The 23,898-nt window shown below is 44.3% G+C and overlaps 1 protein-coding gene across 2 annotated transcripts in view; it reads left to right on the top strand.

Moving 5' to 3' along the window:
* The window catches only part of ARHGAP31 (Rho GTPase activating protein 31), a 56,183-nt gene extending 33,532 nt beyond the window's left edge, over positions 1 to 22,651 (top strand). Inside the window, exons 4-13 of one of the 2 annotated variants that reach the window (XR_010622524.1) lie at positions 3,805 to 3,887; positions 4,574 to 4,681; positions 6,441 to 6,586; positions 7,250 to 7,448; positions 9,187 to 9,311; positions 11,691 to 11,750; positions 12,415 to 13,041; positions 13,354 to 13,658; positions 14,511 to 17,128; positions 22,494 to 22,651. Coding sequence is in view for 1 of the 2 variants with exons in the window: in XM_065742087.1 (XP_065598159.1) it covers positions 3,805 to 3,887; positions 4,574 to 4,681; positions 6,441 to 6,586; positions 7,250 to 7,448; positions 9,187 to 9,311; positions 11,691 to 11,750; positions 12,415 to 13,041; positions 13,354 to 13,658; positions 14,511 to 16,976 (4,119 nt within the window). In the remaining variant the exon portion in view is untranslated. Of the gene's footprint in view, positions 1 to 3,804; positions 3,888 to 4,573; positions 4,682 to 6,440; positions 6,587 to 7,249; positions 7,449 to 9,186; positions 9,312 to 11,690; positions 11,751 to 12,414; positions 13,042 to 13,353; positions 13,659 to 14,510; positions 17,902 to 22,493 lie in introns of those variants that run through there. The other variant, XM_065742087.1, reaches the window with a different exon arrangement.
* The last annotated feature ends 1,247 nt before the right edge of the window (positions 22,652 to 23,898 follow it).

Below are 23,898 nucleotides of genomic sequence, written 5' to 3'. Positions count from 1 at the left end.
CTCCAAGAGGGATCCACAGGGTCCACACAAGAAGGCATTCTTCAAAGACTCCTTGTGCAAAAGGGCTTTCTGTAGGTCAGGAAAGACAGATAGATGCCAGGGACTATAACTGAGCTGAGGAACACAAATTTGCTAGCCTTGGTATGCTGCTTGACAGACAATAGTGCTAGATGTCCTACTATTTTGATGCCAGTTTTTAAGTAAGACTTGGCTGTGTTTTGAGGTGGTGTATAGTAAAAACCTAAGTCATAGCTCTGAGCAGATCTGAAAAACTTTTCTATACTTTCAGGATGTGGAGATCCTTCGTATATAAGACAGGCTCTCTAAAATGGGGAGTGAAAAAATGAATAGGACCTTGAAAATACGGAGTATTATTCACTCATTCATAGTAACTAATGAGCCTCATTCTTGCTGGAGATGTTTGGCTACTGTCTTTCTGGCTATCATTACTGATTTATGAAAGAAAAGTGCTATAAAGGAAATACGAAGATTAGATGGAAACTTTTTTTAGGAAAGAATGTTTGCTGAAAAACACAGTTTTGAGCTGATGACTTGCAGATTTTGGTTAGATACATTTGGTAAATAGTTTTATTCAAAAACAAAAGGGAAAACTCTTCTGTAACTATCCAAATGGTTTTTTATACAAATACTTTCTAAAGGAAATGTTTCAATGTTAAATGAACACATCCAACTCTTAAATAAAACATACTTCAGAAAAGGGTTAAACAGCCTCAAATTTGAATGAAGTTTTCTTTCACTTTTGTTTGAGTATGATGCTTGGTCAGCTTTGAACAACCGTTTGTTAAAATCTCGTGCCAGCTCCCCAAAATGTTATCACTTTGAATTGACTTAAAAGTGATTTTTTTTAAACTCTTGCTTCTTAGTTTGTTCTCTCCACCACAAGATCCATTATTCACATAATTCTACTCAGTAAAGATTTATAATGGGTAACCCAGCTGACAGGAAACACAGTCAGATACAGAAAGGGAAGAAATAAAAAAGACCGAATCCCCGAGGAACAGAAAAACCGCTATCGGAGCGTGCATGTGCGTGGGATGTCTGAACAGGGAATGGTGGCAGCTGTGCCTAAGCAGAACGCTGGTAGGAGTAAAGGATGCATGCTAATCCCAGCCTGTCTGACTCACTTGGAGCTGCCTCTGAGATGGGATAGGCTCTGCTTTGAGTCACTGGAGTGATTCAGACATTTACAGCTAAGGAAATTCTAATACTTAATGACTAGAGAGGGTTTGGCCTTTTGGTCATCATTCATAGATGTAGTATTCCAGTCACGACCTCAATGGCTATCAACCTTTGCAGAACAGTGCCCTCTCACACTCATTAGTTTGCCATCTAGTATTCTGGTGATAGGTACTTGTATTATGGGATAGGTAAGTTGACTCTGCTCAGCTTGTTTCAACCTGAGCATTGAGGTTGATGATCCCTCGTGACAAATCAGCTGTAGGAAGCCAAACCCACCTTTTCTTACTGATCTCTATTCCACTTGTTAATCAGGGCTTGTGGACTGTATATTCTAGAAAAACCATCAGAGTAACAAAAAAAAAATCCAAGGTTTTTAGTTGTTTTAGATACCTTCTGACATCCTCAGAGTGCTCTTGTACTGCTTGAGAGATGAAAACACAGAATACATGAATTAATGCCATGATTAATGGGAATATAGTAAATGGAGTTATTGGTTCTTCATTGAATTCTGTGTTCTGCTGTTCTATTTCTGACTTTAGAGAGGGCCTTGGATTTTGAAGGCACAACAAATAAGGGTCAGAAATGTGGCTTGGAAGTCTGAATGAGACATGAACTCAGAAAGTCTGACATTCACATGCTATATGTGCATTTGGTCTTAGAGACCTGGAAGTTAAGTGTAGGCACAAGGGAAAATAATACTGTGTAGAGTTTAGTTGAAATATAATGTTTTAGATGCATCAGTTGAAGTTTATGTTCCTTGAAGCCTTGTGTGAAGATTATGAGAGTGCTTGTAGTTAGGATTTCCAGGGTGATAGCAATAGTTTTTTTTCCTTCTTTCTTTTCTTACTTGTTGAAGTGAAAGAGCTACCCCTAAACATTCTGATGAGTCTCATGCCTCGAAGACGGTCTTTCTCTTGGTCCCCCTCCATTCCAAGGCATCATATCATCAGAGTAACAATAAAAGTAGGAGGAAAGTTAGCATCACTTTCTCAAATTTCAGAATATGTCTTGTTGCCTACTCATAGCTGGAAATGAAGCTTATAGCCAGCTCTTTTCAGTTCAGAAGGGCTTGTCCTTTGCAGTTCAGATATTTTTCAATTGCAGGTGACCTGGCACACTGCTGCTGTGGATTGCTGTCCTAGTCAGAGATCTGATTCATGCCATGTACATGTGCAGCTACCTGTGGGGACACGGCAGGTCATGGAAGATTTGTGCTAGTAATGGCAGCATGGTGAAACTGCCCATCTGTGACACTGAAAGGCTTGATTCCTGACCTCCAGAGATGTTGATGTTCGGACATTTGTGTGAGTGTGGGCTTGTGACAAGGATAAGTAATTGGCCCACTGTTGCAGAAAGAGGTAAATTCTAGTGCAAATAGTTAAACTATTTTTAATTTAGGCAGAAGAAGTGCATCCACATCTCATGTATACCAAGCTTGTGAGCACACACATTTTTCTTTGCCATGACACCAGTGAGAAAACAAAATGCTGCAGGGTATAGGTCTCAATTCCAAGTCTTAAGAAAGTAAAACACATTCCTGTTCATCTCTGACTTTAAAACTAACAAGGTTTGACTTGGTTGCACGTAAGAGGTGGTCTGCAGGGAAATAGATGGTGACCTGACTATGGATAGCAGCACAGTTAGCATGGATGTTGTAGTAGCAAGGACAAGAAGATACTTCTGCAGTTGTGCCTAATAACTTCAGGCTCATGATGGTAAGGCAAAACTTGTGCTGGCAGCATAGCTCCCTGCATCTTTCTTTGAACTCAATCCAAACCCCAGAGGCAGTGGGGTAGGCAAGGGGTTCCCAGACAGTCACACTTTATTTGAAGTTGCTGGTGATATCCCCTCCCCAAGCACAAAAACTGAAAAGTAGTAGCTGAACAGATGGATGCCAATGTGGTAAACTCCGAGGAATGCAGACAAAAGATTATCATTGCTCTTCAGGCTATTGCTCCATAGACACTTGGTCAAGACCAGGTTGTATTATATTCATTGTAATCTAGCTTTACCTTGTGTACAAGAATTAATTAACCTACCTGGACTGTAATTTTACTTCTCTCATCATAAAATATGCAAACTCACACATACTCCTTCTAGCTATCTCTATGTCAGATGAAAAATTGCTTACTTTTATGAATATAGAACATTCATATGTAAGCTGTTTTCATAACACAGGACTTAAAAGACCTATTATATTTCAACACAGTTTTTGGTAAGAGGGATTCACTATTTTTCATTTCTCATTATTTTCACATCTCTCTTTCCCTTTATATCTATTTCACCTGACAATACACAAGTTTAAGAAAGGAAAAAAAAAAAGAGAGATGAGAAATTGAAGCTCTCAGTTTTCAAAACCCCCTCTCCTCAAAACATTGACCAGCCTGTCCTGAGGTGTGGGGAAGGCATACCAAGAGATGAAATAACAGCACAGCAAATCTCTGCTGTGCTGGGAACACAAAGCAGCATCTTCTACCAATAGCTCTGCAAGGTAACAAGAGAACATTCCCTTGGAGACAGGCTGTCTCATGTGACACTTCTTATCTGTTTTCCTTTTCCCCTGAGCACACTGATAGGGTGGTCTATTATCTTTTATCTCCACAGGAAGCAGTATCACGCTTCCCCGAGGATGAGCAGTTGGCACGGATACAAAATGTCATCCAGGAGCTACCACCATCGCATTACAGGTGGGAACATGTCCACCAAGGCTCTGGGGAACAAGATGGTGGCCCTCAGCATTAAGGGAATATTGCTTGAAACAGGAACAGAGTTAATCAAAAGCTGACTCACTATTTCCAAATCTGACAACAGTTCATTTGGCATTTAAATGCCATGGAAGAAGTTGTTGTTAAATAGGCTCTCCCTGTTTCAGTCTATCCTCTGCTTTCTTGGGTACCACCACCACAGCACTCTTGGATAGTGTCCTGGGTGTGGTGAGAGCCAGATAATCCGCTGGAGATACTTGAGCATGAGCTAAGCCATCAGCCTTGGCAGGATCCCACCCTTTCTCCCATCCAGATGCCATTTTCCTTGCACTCGTGCTGAGGATCGTTTAGTTCATGTTTAACCCTTGGCCACCTCAGAGCAAGGCTGGTCAGACATTCACTGCCACCTCACGCAAACCCTGGTTCTGTAAATCCTGTCCTATGGGGCCTGCTGGCTCACTGCAAGCTCTGCCCTCCTTGAGGAAGGGGCAACCCTGAGGTCAGGGCTGAGTCTGAGGCCTGCTGTCCCTGAAGGCAAGTATTGGTCATCTGAACTGAAGAGAGAGGGTACAATGTGCTGCACTGTGCTAGCAGCTTAGAGGTGACACTACCACGTGTGTGCTGAGGGATCTGACGCTTTTTTTTCTACTTGTGTGAAACTGCTGTAGAACACTGGAATACCTGATCAAGCACCTGACTCACCTGGCCTCCTTCAGCAGCATGACCAACATGCACACCAGAAACCTGGCCTTGGTGTGGGCTCCCAATCTCCTCAGGTATGGTAGAATCCTCTCAGTCAGAGCACCGTGTTAAGCACCAGCATGTGAGGCTGGAAACGCATCCACTGAGAGAAATGCAAAGGCAGGAAAAAAAACAGAACAACTAAAGGGAATACCAGAGCAAAACAAGTAGTTTTTAAAAAGAGAAAGAGTTCTTTCAGGTTGAATAATCTGAGGTTTTACTGCCAGCTGCCAAGGAAAGTTGTGGTTTTGCTTTTTATTTTTTTTCTTTCAAAAATAAAGCTGTTATTTGTAAGTTGAGCACACTGATTTAAAAACGAGGAGTTAGCTCATCACTGTGGAACGGAAATGACATTTCCGATGGTGCCAGTACTTCTGCAGTGGTGCGGTGTGAGACATCAGTGCTTCGAAGAGGGGGAGACAGGGCAACATCATCACAGGCCTGCATCCAGTGCTGCTTGAGTATAAGTGAAATAAGCTTGGTAGACATAAATGGCAGCAAGCAGTGTGTTGCAAAATAGATTTTGTTGGCTTTGCCTGGCACTCTGCTGTAAAGAGGCCCAGATAAGATGCAGGAAGATGTTTAGCTGGTATGTTGTAGGGCTGAGCAGAACAAGTTACCTGAAAAACTGATATTGAAATATTTTGTGAAGTTTCCTTCTCCATTCATCCCATACCCATATGTTCAGAGGATGGAGCTACAAAGGGTGAGTCCAGGACTTGTGCACAGCAGGCAGGAGGGACATTGGCCAGAGTTATAGGCAAATCACAAAAAAGACAGAGCAGCTTCTGAAAATGAATCAGATGTTGACTCTAGTGAACATTAAGAAATGGGATCACTACTGAGATGTTTTCATTCCAGCATCTGTCCTTGTCAAAAACCTGAAATCTGTTTTCTCCTGCAATCTATTTTAAGTGTAAGTCTCAAGGAGGATAAGAAAGGGGCAAGCAATGCAACTGCAGTCTCCTTACATGGTTATCCTACTGGCAATGCCCCAAGCTGTTATCTAACACACCAGTCATTAACTTTACAAAGGATCCATTGCCCAGTGATTATTTCTTCAGCAACACTTTGGCATGTCAAGATAAGGAATGTTTCTTTGCTGAGAGCAAGAATGAGAGTGTGAGAGTGCAGGGGGCAGTGAAGAGCCTACTGGGACATGGAGCAGAGCATTGTCAAAACTGGTGTGGGGTTGACATGAGCAAGCTTCTGAGAGATTTCACTCAAACCTTCATTGGAGAGATGATTGAAGTGTTGCACAGGGGTTTGGAAATAGTGCTTGAAGGAGACTGTGTTATTTTTCAGATTCATCTTTGAAAGTGCTAAAGGAGGACCAAAGAAGGGAGAAAGAGAGCTGTTTGAAAATCAGAGTTTTATCTTCTACTGAACAGGAAAGAGGGAAAATAACATGGGCAGGAAAGAAAATAAGAGAAGTGAGAGGGAAAATAGAAAAGGATATAGAAAAGAATGAAAAGGCAGCAAGAAGAGAAGGTCATGGTGAGGAAAGGGAAAGGGAAAGGGAAAGGGTAAGGGAAAGGGAAAGGGAAAGGGAAAGGGAAAGGGAAAGGGAAAGAAGGGAAAGGGAAAGGGAAAGGGAAAGGGAAAGAAGGGAAAGGGAAAGGGAAAGGGAAAGGGAAAGGGAAAGGGAAAGGGAAAGGGAAAGGGAAAGGGAAAGGGAAAGGGAAAGGGAAAGGGAAAGGGAAAGGGAAAGGGAAAGAAGGGAAAGCCAGTCCCTGCTTCCCATAGGGCACATGTGGTAATGCTGGCTACTAGTATATCTCTTTCTCTGTGCAGGTCAAAGGAAATAGAGGCTGTTGGCTGCAATGGAGATGCAGCTTTCCTGGAAGTACGAGTACAGCAGTTGGTGATTGAGTTCATCCTGAACCACGTGGATCAAATCTTCAGCAACAACAGAAAAGCCAGCTCTGCTGAGAGCATTGGTAACCATTTCCTTGCATCATCCCACATATCACTTGCCCTGTTCTTCAGCTCTAACTGCATCTGCTGTAAACTGGTATTTCAAAATCATCAACAGTGCAGAAGGCAGGGAATGAGGGACTTTGTCCTTACTGTGGCCAGCACTACAGCAAAACACCGACTGGTGAACTCTAAGGCTTCTAGTTGTACTGCAGATTCTCTCCACAGCCATGAAATGCACTAGGAAGGTATAGTAGTGCCAGGCTTTAGAACAGCCCCCTTTCCCAGAACAAGACAGGGAAAAAGATGTGGAAGCAAAGAAGAATTAATCACCAGGTGTGGACTGGGGACTCAACTGTTTCAAAATCTGTGGAGGGAGGAGAGAGGGGAACATGTGTAACCTGGTGCTTCTCAGGGACACCTCTATCTCACCGAAATATCTACAGCAGGGGCAGCAAGCCTGTTTAACACAGCCTTTGTCTGGCAAGTATGGCCCCTGCTGGTAATGCACTCAGATGAATAAGGTTGCTGGGGAGATGAAGGCTTATCTGACAAAAGCCTCTCTCTCCGCACGTGCCTCTCCTTTCCCCTCTCCAGAGGAGCTGTCCCTGTGAAATAAAGACATGAAGCTCTTGCTCTCATCTCTTCTCACCCCGCAGCTGGAATGTACTTCCTTGCTTTTACAGAGAACGCACCAGTTGTGAAAAATCTGACTCACCCCTCCACCTCCTTGCCAATGAAGCTGGTGAGCCTGGAAGAAGCACAGGCTCGGAGTCTGTCGGCCTCCCACCCTGCCCGGAAGGAGAGGAGAGAGAACAGCTTGCCTGAGATTGTCCCTGTAACTGGGTCCCTCTTCCACACAGTTGTTGACCTCCCTGACAGCAAGTAAGTACTAAGAGGGATGTGAAGCGTGAACAAAAAGAGCAGGTTCTCAAGCATGATTAGGAATGAAACTTCTCCTAGTGTGACAGCCCCACACCTGCACACACAAGTGGGCTGCCACTACTGAGAGAAAATTCCATACCCTTCTAAAGAGACAGAGTTAAGAAACATTTCAGCTGCTGAGCTCACAGCTCCGCTAGTCCACCTCCCTCCATGAGGTCAGAACCTCCTGCAGGAGCAATTAATTGTCTTCATATCCTCATGAGAGCACAAAGGTTGGCTTAACGTGGGCTGGGCATGTAGCAGGTCAGGACACTGCTCTGCTGTGAGTTCCACCTGCTGGTGGCTGGTTCACAGCACTGAGCTGCATAGCTTCATTGTTCTCTGCGTTCCTCTGCACTCACAGCCAAGCAACAAGGAAAAAGTTCTCTTCTAGCCCTAGGAGGTATATACATAGTGGCATCTACACTGAGAAGAGTCTCGTTTCAGCTGACGTTGCTGCAGTTGTTGGCACTGGTGCCCAACCTAATTATTTATCTATTGGTCTATCTATCAGTTGATATATGGCTATTCAGCTGCCTGGTTCTGAGAGATTATAGCCTCTGCAGCAGGAGACTCATTAATCTACTGACCCATAAAGCACTGTAGCAAAAATATTTCTTCACACTTGATATATTAAAGGAAAAATGAGCCATCTAACAGAATACTGGCAAGAAGATAACCAATTTAAGACAAAAGGGTGTATTGGCCCTTTGCAGTGTGTTTTCCTTTCTCACTTGAAGAGAACAGTCCTATCACTAAGATGTTAATTGTCTTTGTAGGACTGAGTTGTGTTCTTCTAAGTATTGTTCTGGAAGAAAAGCAGAACTATGGAGGTAGAAAACCCATTTTGGAAAGCAAGTCAGAGAGATAAAATGGTTCTTGCTCTTGAAGATTGAAGGAGGAATAGGAATAGGTTTGTGAATGAACTAAGAGCTTCATGCAACAATATTCACAGCAGAAAACTGGCTGCAGGAGTGCCAGCTTCTCTCATTTTAAATCTGTGATTTTCAAGGAGACATGGAGAACTGGCATACCACTTCATCTGACATTTACAAGAAGTTTATTTAATTCCCTTAAGCTTTCTCATTTCAGTTATTACATTATACTAGCATATGATCAACACTTATGATTAAATTCAGATTGGCTTGACAAGCATTAATAGCCATTTGTATTATGGGATCCTTTTATTTTTGCAAATCCATAAAAGCTATAACTCACAAGGGCTTTAAAGGATAGCTCTGTGCACCACAGAATAGTACATATTCCATCAGTTCTCTCTGGAATTTATCTTGCATTCTGTAATTAAAATCTGTCCAAAAGGTGATTTTTCTTTTCTGTGTTGCAAGACACTTTTTGCCTCAGAAACCTCTCCTTTTTGGAGACAGGCATGGTTCATCACTCAGTCAATCACAATTGCTGTAGCATGATGCCAGAGCCAGCTCTGTGAAGAGTTGGCTCAGATATCTTTCCATCCATGACACAGTTAAATCAGCAATACAGAGAAATCACATGCAGAAAAGGAGAATTCTTTGTGTAGCTATCTATGCTTTGCATGCACTAGAATTAAAAGGGGTGAGAGGAAAAGAGGGGCAGCGCTGAGTAGAGACCTCAGAGGCTTTTACAGGCTACTAGAAAGATAAAAGTCTCTGAGGTTAGGTGATTTCCTGAGCTGATTTTTTTTTTTTTTTTAATTTTCCAGGAGAAAATTATCTACCAAGTCCAAGAAATGGAAGTCGATATTTAACTTGGGCCGTTCTGGCTCAGAATCAAAGTCTAAACTGAGTCGAAATGGGAGTGTCTTTGTAAGGGCACAGAAGCTATCTGGTAAGAACACTGTTTTCAGTTCATTCTTTCTCTCCACAGCTTCTCTTGTGGTACTGACAACAAGGGGAAGCCCATATCCATGTGACACTAATTCCATTAGGCTTAAATCTAATGGAGTCATGGTTTTTTTCCTTGTTTCATGGGCATCTTATTTTCACGTGATGGCAAGAAGCACCCTTAAAGATAATATGCCTGGCAGCTACAGCAGAATTTCCATCTTGGTATGTGATAAACAGGCTCCTGTTGCCCAGCTGTCAAGCCTAGGATCTAGAAAGTGCTATGTGGTATATTGGGTTGGATTAGCCCACTCCAACACGGCCAAACCCTTACATTCCTTACACAGCACTGGTGAATAGTCGTCCTTCCACCAAAAGACACTAAATAACCAACTGTGTTCAGTGCCTTAGTGAGAAACAAGGAATTTCTTTAACTTCTGTAGCTCGGCACTTTGAATGAATAGATTATTTGCAGCATTGACAAGAGAGAAAATGTCTTTCCTCCTGGCTGTAATCCCAAGTTCTAACCCCTCCTAAGCTTCAGTATCTTAAGTGCTGTGCTTCCTAGAAAATTACCTGGGAGTGTAAATTCTAAACATTCAGAAATGATGATTCAAAAACCACGAAGATAACTTTAAAATAATAATTATTTTTAAAAGAAACCATAGCCTATTTTTACCCAATTTTATAAAGAAGTGTTTTGGGCACATACATCCTAGTTTTTTTAAACTAAGTTGTTGGTTTGTTTTTTTAAACTATCCTTGAAATTGGGAGTTTATGTATTGTAAGGAAGGTGAAGGTGTGATTTTTTACATAATCTCATGTCTCCAGGAGCTGGTGTTTATTGGAACACTACGAAACACTGCATGACTTGTAATAGTTAATATTGACAACATTACGTACCACCATATATAAGAGAGGCAGTCTTTAGACCAAAGAGAAGTGTGAAGATGAATTCTGGATCCAGTTTTTTTTGGATCCCTGACTTCCCACTGTGTTTTGCATATACAGATGGCCTCACATAGGGTGCCCATTGCAGACCTCAAAATAGTTCTCCATCCTATTTTGATCATGGGATCACTTTCTCACTTTGATAAGGAATACTACTCTGTCCCAAAATAGTTCTTGCTCAAGGATTCCGAGGAATGTTTGGAGCCCAGTGATTTTGGGGGCTGAACCTAGTTTCAAGCACAGTACTGAATGACAGGAGGCTGTACCTTTTCACCAGCAGTTGCACAAAAACTCTGAAGCATGTAGAGATGTAAGCACAGAATAGTTCAATAAAGCAATGCTTTATTGCTGCCGTGTTGTATTTTCATGCACTCTCTGCTTACAGCACAGTGTGGGGGAAACACACAAACTTGCTGTTGAAACTCAGCACATGCTTTCCCACACTTTGTGTCTACACACAAGTCACATAAAATGTGAGCTCTGCAGCTTGAATTCTGTTCCTCTGGAAACGCAGCGCCAATGCTCAAGACATCATGCCATATGAATGAGAAAGGTAGCCAGGATTCCATACAAATGGGAAAGGTAGCTGGAGTTTCTCCTGTGCTCATGTGGAAGTCAGTGTCAGAAGCCTCAATTAAATAAACAAATGAAGTCCAATAAGCCTGCTCGCTCTCTCCCTTACCTACTTTGTGCACCACTGTAAATAGCAAAGTTTACTCCTAGACGTTTTCCAGAGTTCCATGGATCCTTTTTGGGTTGCCAGAAACTTGCTGCTCTTCCCCGCCACTTTGCCCTCCATCTCCTCTTTCAGTGCAGTAACAGTCACATGTCTCTAAAGCCTCTCAGGAACAGATGTGTAGAGTGTTTGGTGACAAACGGCAGATCATTCCTGGACAAGCAAGTCCAGTGAGGGTGACCAGGGAATAAGTACCTTAACTCTCTTATGAATTTCCTTCAGTGCCTGCTGGAGGCTGGGTATGCTCATGCCAGCAAGAATCTGGGGGTGGAACACGAAAATAACTGAACATTTACAATGAGGAATGAGAGGTGGGAAGGCATTTATGCCAGCTTAGTTAAAAAGTGCCCACAAACAATAGTGTGGTGTGACTGGGAAGGGCAGTGGTGCACGATGGCTTTGGGGACATCAAACTGCTGCTACTCAGTGGTGCTGACTGGCTGGGTTAAGTATAGCTCTCCACATGTCTGGCAGGTGCAAGGCTGTTGTTAGCATTAGCAGATCCCCGGCTGTGTGGACAAGTGTTGTGGGTAGTAAGGCCACATGGTGTACATGCAGAGGGGGAATGCTTGGAAATGGAAAATAACTTTGATGTCTGTTTGGCATGTCCATCTATATGCAGCCTTTGTTCTTTATGGGCTGAAGCCTGCAAAGCCGTGGGATCTGAAGCCTGTTTCTAAAACTCATTTTCCACAGAAAAAGCAACTATTCGTCCCGCGAAGAGCATGGACTCACTTTGTTCCCTGCCTGTGGAAGGTGAGACATCAGCAGTCTATGCTGTAAGGGTGAAGGGCTGCACCTCTGCACTCTCAGATCTCTCTCTATGCCTGCATGTGGTCTGTGTCTTTCCTTATTTCACTGTGCTGTATATCTTTATGTGCTCATGCTGCTCACCCGAGTCCTCACACTTCTGTGCATGCATTTTTAACCCTCAACTGTGCATGCACTTGACAGTTATTGCTGTACTTAGTTATGTCCTTATTAGAAGTGAGATTGCTTGGATTTTGTTCTTGGTTGTTTTGGTGGGCACAAAGTTCCCATTTATAAGGAAAAATATAAAGAAATTAAAAATGCTTGTAACAAACCAATGGAGTCCTGAGCTATGATCTCTGTGGGCAATGCATGCTAGCCGTAGAGTTGGCTGCATTTTATTGAAAGGTGCCTCTAATAAAAATCCTAGAAGATTTCCAGAGGAGGGCATCCTATTCAATCCTGCCTTCTCAGTGTGAAGGAGGCCATAGGGCTGGAGCCTGGAAGTTGTTCAGTGCCCCTGATCTCTCATCCCTCTCATCCCTCTGGGGAAATGTGGGTGCTCGTGAAGGGCAGAACCTATTCCTGGAGGGATGAAGGAGGGCGCCTCGCAGAGGAAGACTGATGCTAGTTATTTTCTTCCCACTGACCACCTCATATCCTCCTCTAGGGGAGGATGACAAGAGCAGATTCAAACGGACAGTGACTACCGGAGGGTTTTTTGTCCCAGTGATGAAAATTCGGACAGGAGGCACAGGCAGCTCATACGACCTCAGCAAGGAGAACGAGTGGGAGCGGGAAGGAGCTTCCATGGGAGCCAAAGGAAGCTCAGAGCTGAGTGGAGAGAAAGTTCCCTGCCGGACATCACAGGCGAAGTGCCCCCCTGAGCAGCTGAAAGTCTTCAGGGCAGCAGAAGATGCTGAAAACGAGCAGACTTCCCCCAAAGGTGGACGCATGTTCTACACCTCTGAAACTGCTGCCAAATCAGGCTTTTCCAGCAGTCTCTTTCCCTTAGAGGCCTCCCCTCGACACCAGAGGAAAGCGCTGAACATCTCAGAGCCCTTTGCTGTCTCTGTCCCCCTCCGGGTGTCTGCAGTCATCAGCACCAACAGCACCCCATGCCGCATATCTACCCGGGACAAGCCTTCCCTCTCCAGCCTCGAGGAGCTGTCTTCTCTGGTTCCCGAGAGCCCCAGCCCCTCTATGCTGGAAGGTGGAGTCCACATGAAGATGGAGCCAGCCCCGGAGAGGAAGGAGAAACTACCTGGGCCTCTCCTGCCAATGGCAGCATCCAGAGGTAAAAGTGTGTTGGGGTAGTGGAGCTAAAGCTTGGCTGTGGTGGCATTCAACCTGCTCTCATGGCAGGGAAGAAACTAAGCTGAGCCAGGGCAGGCATTAGTAGTCACAGATTGGCTCGACCACTGACAAAGTACCAGGGCTGGGGAGGTGGGTGTCCTCACAGCACCATCCTGTTCTGCCTGGAGGGATCTCTTCAGATCTGTTTGCTCTTCTCGCGTCACAAGAGCACAACTTCCATTTCAGGGAGCGCTGCCAGACACATGCTTTGGGCCACAAGTAGTAACAAAGTTCATTTGTGTTTCTGATCCAGGTTCTCTCCCTGAGGAACTGGTAGTAGCCAGAAAACCTGAAGCCTTCGAAACTGCACAGGCAGCGGCAGAAAATCAAGAGACGTTACATCGGCAGAGCAGCAGCACAAGCAGCCTCCGGCAGTCCTCAGAGCATAGTCCTACTGTGGAACAAGCAGCAGCCTCAGAGGTTCACATGGGGCCGCTCCCTGCAGGCAAGACAGAGCATGAGCAGCTCGAGACCAAGACCATCTCCCCAGAAGGCAGTTGCACCCAGCAGGAGATCCAGAAGGCTGAGCCAGAGGAAGGGTCACGCGTAAAGGATGCGGTAAGGAAGAAGTCACGAGAAAAAAGTTGGGGAACAGTGTCATGGTGGTGACTGGGAAGCTGTTCATGGTTGGCCATAGTCATGAAAACCTGGTCTATGGTCTAGGCTAAGCAGCGTCAAGGACTGACCTTGCACTGGTTTCACTTCTGTCCATTTAAGCACTTGGCGATTTGTCTTTGTTCAACTACCTGCTGTCTGCTCTTTGTTTTCTCTTCCTGTAACTATGACTGCAGCCAGTACAATCTGTCAGCTGTGAGACTCTCCAGATGTGAGACTGTCCAGGTGTCTGATACTTTTGACCCAAGGTCTCTGAACTTCTATTTTTGCTGTTCTGTTCTACTGTCCTGTACAGCTTGAAAATTTCTTTTTTTATTCCATTTTCTGGACACACTTCCCCCCCTGACCCTGCTTCCTATGTATTTCTACCAGACCTTTTTCACCAGGTTTCTTACAGTGGTACTCATCGCAGGACATCTATTTAAAGATCTGTTGGCATATATTCTTAAACAGATTATACATTCCAGTGTGATTTGGGAATGCAGAGCCTCTGGCAAGGCTAAGTGAGCACTGAATGGGAAGAGCTGAGAAATAGGCTAGTTCTCATTCACTTCACTTTTCCAGTGCATCTTCCCAGGCCTCATTCTGGCCACATCTCAGATCTTCTCCATAAACTTACTTGTTATAAATGTATTTCTTTCTCTGGTTTGGTTACTGTATGTGTGTACGTTCTATAACCCTGAACATGCTTGTCCAGGAGGCCGTCTTTCCTAAAACACTGCTTGAGGAAAATTGAGGGGTACTTTCAGTAAGTTGTGAACTGTGAGATCATGGCATTTCTTCTTTTTTTTTCAGACTGAGGAGGATGCTGCAAATGCCCTTCTAGAACCACTGTGGCCAGAGATACAGCATGAACTGAAAATAATTGAATCTGAAGAAGAACTCTTGCTCTTGCCAGCAGCTGTCCCACAGACAGTTCCAATTTCTGAATCCTCTTCAATACAAACAAATAATTATTCCTCTGGTGTGGAGCAATGTTCAACCTTGCCTGAGCAGAAATCTGGAGACAGAACCCCACAGACCACAACTCAGGCGCCTTTATTTGGTGCCACCAACACAGAGCAACCAGACAGCCACCAAAACTGCCAGTCTGATGTGGCTGCACAGAAGAGCTGTGCTTCAGTCCCACCCAGACTGGGAACTCTCCTGACTAGCGTAGCTGCTCCAAAGAACCACCACCCAGTGGTGGAAGACAGCATGAGTGACTGTGTCACTCCTTCCCTGGAATGGAATTCTCGTGGTCAACCAGAAGTTAATGAGCTTCCTCTAGGAGATGAATTTTCTCTTGCCAAAGAAGCACATTCAGAATCAGAGAAAGGAAAAGATAGTGCTTGCCAACTGCAGAAGGAAAGTGATGGTCATACCGGCATTCAGATTCAGAGTGAGATGCCTGAGAAAGTGACTGCTGATGGGAAGGACATGTTCTCCTCCAAGGCACTGAATGGAGCTGGAATCCAGGAGCTGAAGGAGGGCAATGCTGTCAGCAGAATTCATGATGCTGGTGACCAGGATGATGAGGATAACTGGACAGATAATGTGCAGAGCTTGGAGCTTGTGGAGCCATGGGAGGATCACCAATGGGTCACAAGCCCACTCCACTCCCCAACCTTTAAGGACATTCGGGAGAAGACAATCCCAGAGTTTCAGCCACAAGATCAAAGATCAGAGGCAGGCCTTTCTCTTAGGCCACGATTCAGTCGTAGCCTCTCCCTGGATAGTAAAGATACAGTGATGAGTTTGTGGACTATCCCATTCTCTTTCATAGATGCCCCTGAACAGCGGCAGCCTTGCAGTGACATTTTGCCAGTGGCTCACGAGCTGCCCAAAACAGAGCCCATCTCTCCAACTAGTCTGGGCAAAGCTAAGCAAAGTGAGAATAGTGCGAGTCTTCCAGAAGAGCCTCTGAAAACTGATGACCTGAGGTATCCCATCAGCAGGGAGGAAACACCAGCTGAGCAAGAAGATCCCTCCAGAATGCCTCTTCCAGAGCCAGAGGGAAAGAAAATGGATGTGAGCAAAGAAAACCCTTGGAGCTCAAAACTTGAGCCATCTTTACCATACCAGAATGCCCCAGACAGTTCTGTACAGGCAAAAATCACGAAGGAGGAGTCATCCAGGTCTCGGGACATTGCCCTGGCAGAAGACACTGTTACCAAAGTGTGCTCTGCCACTGAGTCACTTCTGAGTAATAAAGATGAAGAAACACCTCGTAAAGTGAAAACCAGGCCGTCATCCCTCAACTTGGATTCACTCCTTCCAGCTTCAGATTTCTTAACATTTGAGAGCCTGGCCATGCCTTCTGCCACTGGGAACTTCCTGTATGGGCAGAAGGAAGTGAAAAGCAGTGATTCTGTCCCATCTCTGTCAACTACCTGCCCTGCTGTGGGTAAAGGTGTTTCCTGGCGCTCTCCTTTCAGTGCCCATGTAGATCTAGATTTGGATTACCTGGCAGTGGCCCACGCTACCACAGGTCGTCGTAACTCTGCCCCTGTCAGTGTGTCAGCGGTCAGGACCTCCTTCATGATTAAGATGTGCCAGGCGAGAGCTGTGCCTGTGATACCACCCAAGATTCAGTACACCCAGATCCCCCAGCCCCTACAGGCTCAAAACTCTGCTTCACAAGTGGAGAAGAAAGAAGCAGAAGCCAAGCAGACTGGCAGGCAGACTCAACGAGTAGCATGGGGCCACCTGGAGCCCCCCAAGAGCCCACTGACAGAGAAGAAAGCCAAAGCGGAGAAAGAAAACAGTGACCCAGCTCAAAAGGACTCAGCATGCCCCTGGCTCAGCACCCTTGGCTCTCAACTGGAGTCGTCTCTGTCCAGCCATAACTCTGGCCTAGATGCCCCCGTTCTGCGCCGAAAGCGCACTTCTGAGGGGGAGACAGGTGGAGATAACCCACAGTCTTCAAAGATGGAGAGGCCATCAGGGTTCTCCAAGCCTTCCTATAGATCTAGGCCTGGGAGGCCCCAGAGTCTGATTCTCTTCAGTCCCCCTTTCCCCATTATGGACCACCCCTCCTCTTCAGCAGATTCCAGGGTGTTGTTATCACCCATAAGAAGCCCTACTCAGACCTCCTCTTCAAATCCCATTTGTGGTGATCTGTCTGAAACTTCGCGGACAGCACCTGAGGGAGTGATACTGCGGAACAAAATGACCATCCCCAAGAACGGCCAGAGACTGGAGACTTCTACCAGCTGCTTTTACCAGCCACAGAGGCGCTCTGTGATTCTAGATGGACGAAGTGGGAGGCAGATTGAATAGCAACTGCTTCCCTCACCCCTTGTCCATGGTCGATGGGATGGGATTGTCTACACCAAGACCAACTCTGTTGCCATTTTGCTGTTGTTATTACTATGTTGTGCAAGAAGAACCCAATCTTCTACCGTTTCCTGCAAGGTATCTTGCTGTGGAGGGTCAGTCTTTTTGTCTTGCTTTTCTCTTCCCTTTCTTACCCCTTTCTAGACCCTCACTGTCTGCTTTTTTTTTTTGTAAGCAATTCCCAAGGAATATTCTTGCTGTCTAACAAGCCCTGTGGAAGCCTTATCCTCTCTACAGAAAACAAAGGAAAAAATATATCTTAGAATAAGTACAAAATGGGGCTGGGGAGGGACACTGTTCTGAGGCACTGCGTCTCAGGATGCAGATAAGGCGAGGCGGTAGGTTCAGATGTTTGGAACCTCATTGTGTCTTTTCCCTACAGCCAGTGAATGACCATGTCTATCTATCTCTGCTGTATTCTTTGAACAGTGTAAGTCAATATTGTAGGAAACTGAGAATAGCTGAAGAGGAAAGTGAAGCTGGCATAAGCAAAACACAAAAGCTGTAAGACACCAAAGGATGTTCCAGTAGCAAGCACGTAACCCAAAGGCGCTGCCTCCAGCACTTCTCTTGCATCAAAAATGTGCTCTTTCTAGCATGTGCAAGGCGTGGAATGAAAGCTGAACAGGAAACGCCTATTTGTTCTTTGAATTTTCCAAGTTGTGATTATGAAATTTGTTGTACTCAGCCACACCTTCCTTTGATGGGCTATATTTGTGTGACTGGGGAGTGAGTGTCCAGCAATAGAGACTTCTCAGACTGGTATCAATGGAAAAATATGCTCATAACAAAGGCCAGAATCAACCATTTTTGTCAGTTCTTAAAGCCAGATGACAGCTCTGCAAATATATCCAACCTTGTTCTACACAGCAGAGGAAAGCAGGAGGATCTTCTGATCTGCATGTCCGTGGGCTGTTGCCCTCTTGCATCCTGACTGACATAATCCTTGACCCTTGGTCTTTCATTGCCACTGTGTGGCATGTCCCCAGGTGCTCCTTCCTCCTTCAAACTCCCTGTCCTTGCAATTTTACAGTGTTTCTATAAGAGCATGGCTGGTTTTCACCTCCCTGCTCCTCCATGGTTTCAAATTGATTGAGGGTGTGGTAAAGAGGATGATTTGTGGGACTGTAGAACAGATCACGAACAATATCCTGAGTGGTGGATTTGAAGTGAATTAAGCTCTCTCCTGAAGGGCCGTTATCATTACAAGCAAATACATGTTCATATAAGCAATAGCTGCCATGGGAATAGAATTAAAGCTTCCTTTATAAAGCCTCTAACTCTAAGTTAACTGCAGGCTCATCTGTTGCCTGGTACGTGATAATGTGCAATTGCAAAGCCAGATACAGTCTGTACTGTCTCTGCAATTTAAATGCCACTAGTGGCTACAGAGGAGATGGGAACACAGGTGTTGCTGCCAGAGCTGAGACTGTCCTTGTAATGGTACTTACAGGGACCATCATTCATGGAGATATCTGAGTTTGTAGATCCTCCGTTGTGTATTATGGGCTCTCATCTGAGCGGTATCTGAGCATCTGGTAGGAAATACTATTAGCCACTACAATGAGTACCAGTCAGTGGATGTATATTTAGGGCTTTTTTTTTTTTCCCTAAAATACTGGCATTTAAAAATTGCTAGCAAACTCACCCTATGGGATCTTGGTCTGTCCAGAATGTGTCACTTGATTAGTGTCATTGTGGCTGAAGGGCCCAAAGTCTGTATCATGCTTTATCTTCACATTTTGGTTGCTAAAGGAGAGAGATGCCAGGGTGCTTTCGAGAAGCTTTGGCATACATGATGCAGGGAATACATCTTCAGCAGAATCTTATCTTGACAGATACAAAAGGAGCATGAAAAAACAAGAGGGCTTTTTCCTGTCACAAGTTGCTGTATTTGATCCTCCCCACTGCACTTCTCACGTATGTGTTATGCAATATGAAAAGAAACAGAGCAGATAACTAAGTCTGCGCTGTCAGTTTTGTTGGGGAAGAATATTAATTCAGAAAAGATCCTAGAGTTCTTGCTTGGGTCCATGTTGTTTCACAGATGTCAGCCTACGGGCAAGCTGTGGATGGCAGGTCCAGCATAAGCACCTTCATAACAATCATGTTATCTGCCTCCCAGACCATAAAATGCCTGTGCTGCCTGTCATTAAAACCAGGGGGCTGCCAGTCCTCCATGTTCCTCGTAGTACTGCCCTGTACTGCATTTACATGCACCCAAGTGCCTTTCTGATTGCTTTATGGAAGTTTTAACCACCATGACCAGTTAACAGCAAATGACTTGGGAAGGTGTATTGTGGTAAGGTTTTCCAGAGAGTAAAAATAACGGAAATGGTGCCCAGATTTTTTAGCATTAACAAAATAGTTTACTTTGGGCAGGGATTTATATTCTTTCAGTTCCTAGAAGTTTTGACTGCCAAGGCATCTGGAGTGGAGCCAGACAAACTCATAAAGTAATGCATCAAAAGAGAAAGAAAATGTGATGAAACCTTGGCACCTTAAAACCATTCTTTCTTTTCCTTCTTGATCTCATATAAGCTGATCTATGAACAAGAAATGAGGCCTGGCGATTTGTATATAGTACACTCTCAGCAGTGTTCCAGTAAGTAATAGTATTTTTGGCATAACTGGGGAAGTTTCTGCAAGAGAAAATTACTGGAAAATTATATATAATATTAAAGATCAGCCTTCAATGAAATCTGTATCCAGACTGTACTTTTAAAAGGTGTTTCAGAATTTGAGCTCAGATTCAGGACCTGGGTTTTAATTTAGCACAGATTCAGTAATGAGATCTCCATTTTGTAGTTATTTGCCATTTACTCTGGTAACTATTTCAACTCCAACCTTCAGCTGATGCACCAAACTTCCAAGATCCTATCCAGGGGGTTGTAATGCAGGCACATCACGATTGCTTTGTGGTCATAAATGGACTTGTATCAGGAGTTGAGATAAAGCCCTTGCAGATCCTATGGAGCTGGGAACACTTGTTTTGTTGCACTGGTGTCACCATCCAAAGCTGTAGACTCAACTCGTGCCAAGTTTCCAGCACTTGAGAGTAGGTCCATGTTGATACCACAGTTGCAGTCAGCTTCAAGAACCAGGGATTTGTATTTGGACAGAGCAAAAAACCAGAAGCCATTGGCCAACAAGTAATGCTGATTGTGGTTGGATATTCCCGAGAGCCCCCTTTACTGAGCCATTCAATCACAAGGTTCAGACCTCATGTCACCTTCACATTAGGGCCATTAGGTCATCCTTTGCAACCCTGCAGTATCAGATTGAACCTGAGACTGAAAGCTCTTCTGAAGTTCAGGGTTTTGCAGTTGTGGGTACCAAAGACCTGTCTTCCATCATGACCAAAACACAAGGTTTTGAGGAATGATCTTTTTATTATTTTATTATTGTTCCTTGGTTTTGTTTGCTTGGTTTTCTATGAAGCATTGAGAGGCATAGAGGTGTGTAATGGGATATGGGCCTGGCCCCCCTATTTGAAGTTTTGTGTGGGAGCTAAGTTGATTGTTCTCGGCATTGTGGAAAGGACCTTCCTAAGAAGATGGTCACATCATCTGAAGATTTACAAGGATTATTTCAGAGTCCCAGGGACATGTAATTTCTGTGGGACTGTGAAGAGTTTGAAGACCAAGAGCCTGCAGATGGACTGTTTTGAGTCATGGTGTAATATCCACAAGCTTTTGTGGACTTCTACTAGTGGGAGATGAAAAGGGGCTAGATTTCACTTACTCATCCCACGTAGACAGGGGTTTTGTGCAGCTTGTTAAGTTCAAAAGTGTAACTAGGCATGAAGTAGTTGGGTGAGCAGAGTCCAGAGCTGCTTGATGGAAAAGTGGGTCACAGATGGTGTTAGTCCATGTGGGAGCTGCCTTATTTGAGTGAGGGTAAGCAGAAATGAGCACTCTATTTTAATAATCTTATAAACCTTATTCCTCTGGGGCTGCCCGTCTTATGCTATCACTTCTGAAAGACTGAGGCACTTCTTTTTTCACCTTTAGAGCTTCGGAGGAACTTAGATATTTATTAGAGGGCATTCATAAAGCCCTGTGACATTTTCCCTCACCCAGAGTCCAAAAGGTGCAATCAAAGTCTTTTTTCTATCTCTATGAATTCTGAAATGCCTGTAGCGGTGAATATTGTGTTAAATTTATATATATATATATAAAAGAACATTCTATATAAATATATTAAAAAGGAAATGTAATTAAAATGAAGGAATTGTCTGAAGAGAATCCCTACACATCTATGAAACTTGGGCTGATGCATGGAACTGTTTTGTTACGCAGCATTTCTAGCACTGAAAGCATGAGAACAACTGGCTTTCTGCCTTTAGAGAAGGCAATTAATTCTGGCTAAATCTGTGGCTGGTAGGTCTGAATCTGCCTTCCTGAACCAGATCATACCCTGGGAGAGGAGGGTTGAAATCAGGGGAGACCAGCAAAGACTGCCTCAGCTTTCAACCACAAGCTTCTCCCAGTCCTTGAAAACACACCCAATCTACTGGAGCACGTATTCCCTTTTGGGCATGCCCAGGTATTGCACTTGTACCTTTTGCTTCTCTCCATCTATAAATAATAAAATATAACCTCGAGGGGTGGGGGAGAAGCTGCAGCTGATCCCAATTGTGTTTAGCTTATGCTCACTCCTTATCATAGAAAGTCTTGGTGATAACTAGTTGTGTACAAAGAAAGGAACGGAAAGGTTGTCACCAAGTTCAACTGAAGGTGGAGCAGGACTTCCACAGGCTCGGAAGGAGAGGATGGTAGGAAGCAAACACTTCCAAAGGGCTTCATGCAGCAGCCCAGACCTTGGATATTGCTCTTGCAGGCACTGGTCTCCTTCGAAAACCTATTTGCTTCCAGGTCAAGGGAAAGGTTGGAAATCAGACACTGTGAAAAGGACTGTTCCCCATCCTGCTGGCTCTGGTTTTTCATTATTTCTTCTGCTATCCCTGATGGACTGTATTTTTGTTAAGCTTTGTTCTCTGTGTGGACTTGTCTGCCTTTGTGCCTTAGTGCTTAAAAAAAAAAAAAAGAAAAAAAGGAAACGTCCACAAAAAAAGATGTTTTGCCAGGTCTCAGCCATGAGATTAAACTGGAGTTTTTATAAAAACAGAGCTGCGCCCTGGTGATGTTTTGAAATATTTTATGTCTCCTAGGTTTGGTTTATGAATGCAGTGCCAATGTGTTTGCCTTCCTGAGATGGGATTTGAACCCTTCTCTTACTGTATGAGTGGCCAGGGCACTGAGCTGTGCTTTTCTTGGTCTGACTGGGGGGTGAACGTTAAGGCCCTGATGGTGCATTTTTCTGACCTGGGGTTATGAGGGCTGCAGCTGTTTTGCAGCTCCGTGAATGAAGTGCTTGGAGACTCCTACAGAATTACCATTACCTGAAAAGCTTTAAAATTTCTGAGAGTAAAATTCATCTTTTTTCTTAGTATTTCAGGCTGATGTTTCAGTGATGCATAATCATGTCCTCCTGTTATTACAGCTTGTGCAGAATTCTGCTATCTGCTGAGAGCAGGGGGACAAAAACACTTTGGGATGCTGACACTTAACAGTCAAACAGGAGAAGCTGAACAAATAAAGTTACCACGAAGCCTCTGATGCATCACGTGTGCAGTCCTGTCAGTTTATAAGGGATGAGCAAGAACTTCACAAAATTATTAATTAAGTTTTCTGATTCTCTGGATTCTTGCAGCATCCTCATCGATTCAGTCTCAGCTCTGGTGTGGAGGTGAATATTGTTAGTACGTGTTCATAATTCTATCCTACGGGAAAAAAAAAAGACAGCAACAAAAAAGACAGAAGTTCTTGTGGCTGCGGCGTCAGTGGGCATATCTGCAGTTTAGCCTGCTCTGTGTTCCTCCCCAAACAACAGAAGAATCATTAGGTTTAATGAAATACATTTCTTTTTCCTATCAGCAGCTGAACTCAGGACTCGACTCCCTTCCCTACCAACTTCATGACTTCAGTTTCCCTTTAGGAAAATGCCTGGGTTGTGCTTCCTGCTTTCCATGGCAACTAGCGCGCAAAATGGAACAGAAAACAGTGTCTGCTGAACTCTGCAATTGTTGTTGGCCCCAGCCAACTATCAGTGCTGTATAAGAAACAGCGTTTGTGTATTCATTGTGCCACAGAGCCTACCAATGATCTGGCAATAAGACAGGAGAATCTCAAACTGCCCCCAGCATTGCTGTTGTCAAAATTGGCAAAAGAGGCACTACAGACGTGGTTGTGCCTGAACACATGGAAGTGCTTGAGCAAAATTTCAGCCAATTCTTTTTGCCTTCTTTCCCATCACTGTGGGTCTGAAAGTCTGAGTCAGGACAAACATCTGCATTGGCTGCATTAGAAACACCGTTTGGAACATCTTAGATACTTTCAGAGAGGTCAAAATCAAGATGAAGATAGTTTCCATACTGACTGTTAACCAGGAAACAAGATAAGCCAGCACCAAAGAGAGCTATATACTTGAGTCTCGTGCATCCCACTGTGGGAAGCCAAACGTGCCTCTTTGATATCCCACTGGTTAGAGTTTGAGGTCAGCTGGCAGCAAAGGGAAGGCAGGCAGCGAGGCAGGGAAATTCATCCCAGTGGGGGAAACAGGTTGAGCCAGCACAAGGCAGCGGCAAGAACGTGATGATAATGCACAGGATGGAGAAAGGCAATGACATCTTGAGTACATTTTCTTTCTGAGCAGGATCAGTTCTTCAAAAAAATAAAATAAAATAAAATAAAAACTTCTCGCTTGATTCAGAGTTAAGGATTACAAATGAAAAGGAGCTGTGAAGCACACACCTGGCCACATCCTCATGCCCCCAAGGGTTAGGTAAAACACAAGTGTTAAA

Source organism: Cyrtonyx montezumae, unplaced genomic scaffold (assembly GCF_038088225.1).
Source record: "Cyrtonyx montezumae isolate F1298 unplaced genomic scaffold, pur_monq_1.0 scaffold_3, whole genome shotgun sequence".
In the NCBI taxonomy this organism is placed as follows: Eukaryota; Metazoa; Chordata; class Aves; order Galliformes; family Odontophoridae; genus Cyrtonyx; species Cyrtonyx montezumae.
This window is presented reverse-complemented; position numbering and strand designations above follow the sequence as displayed.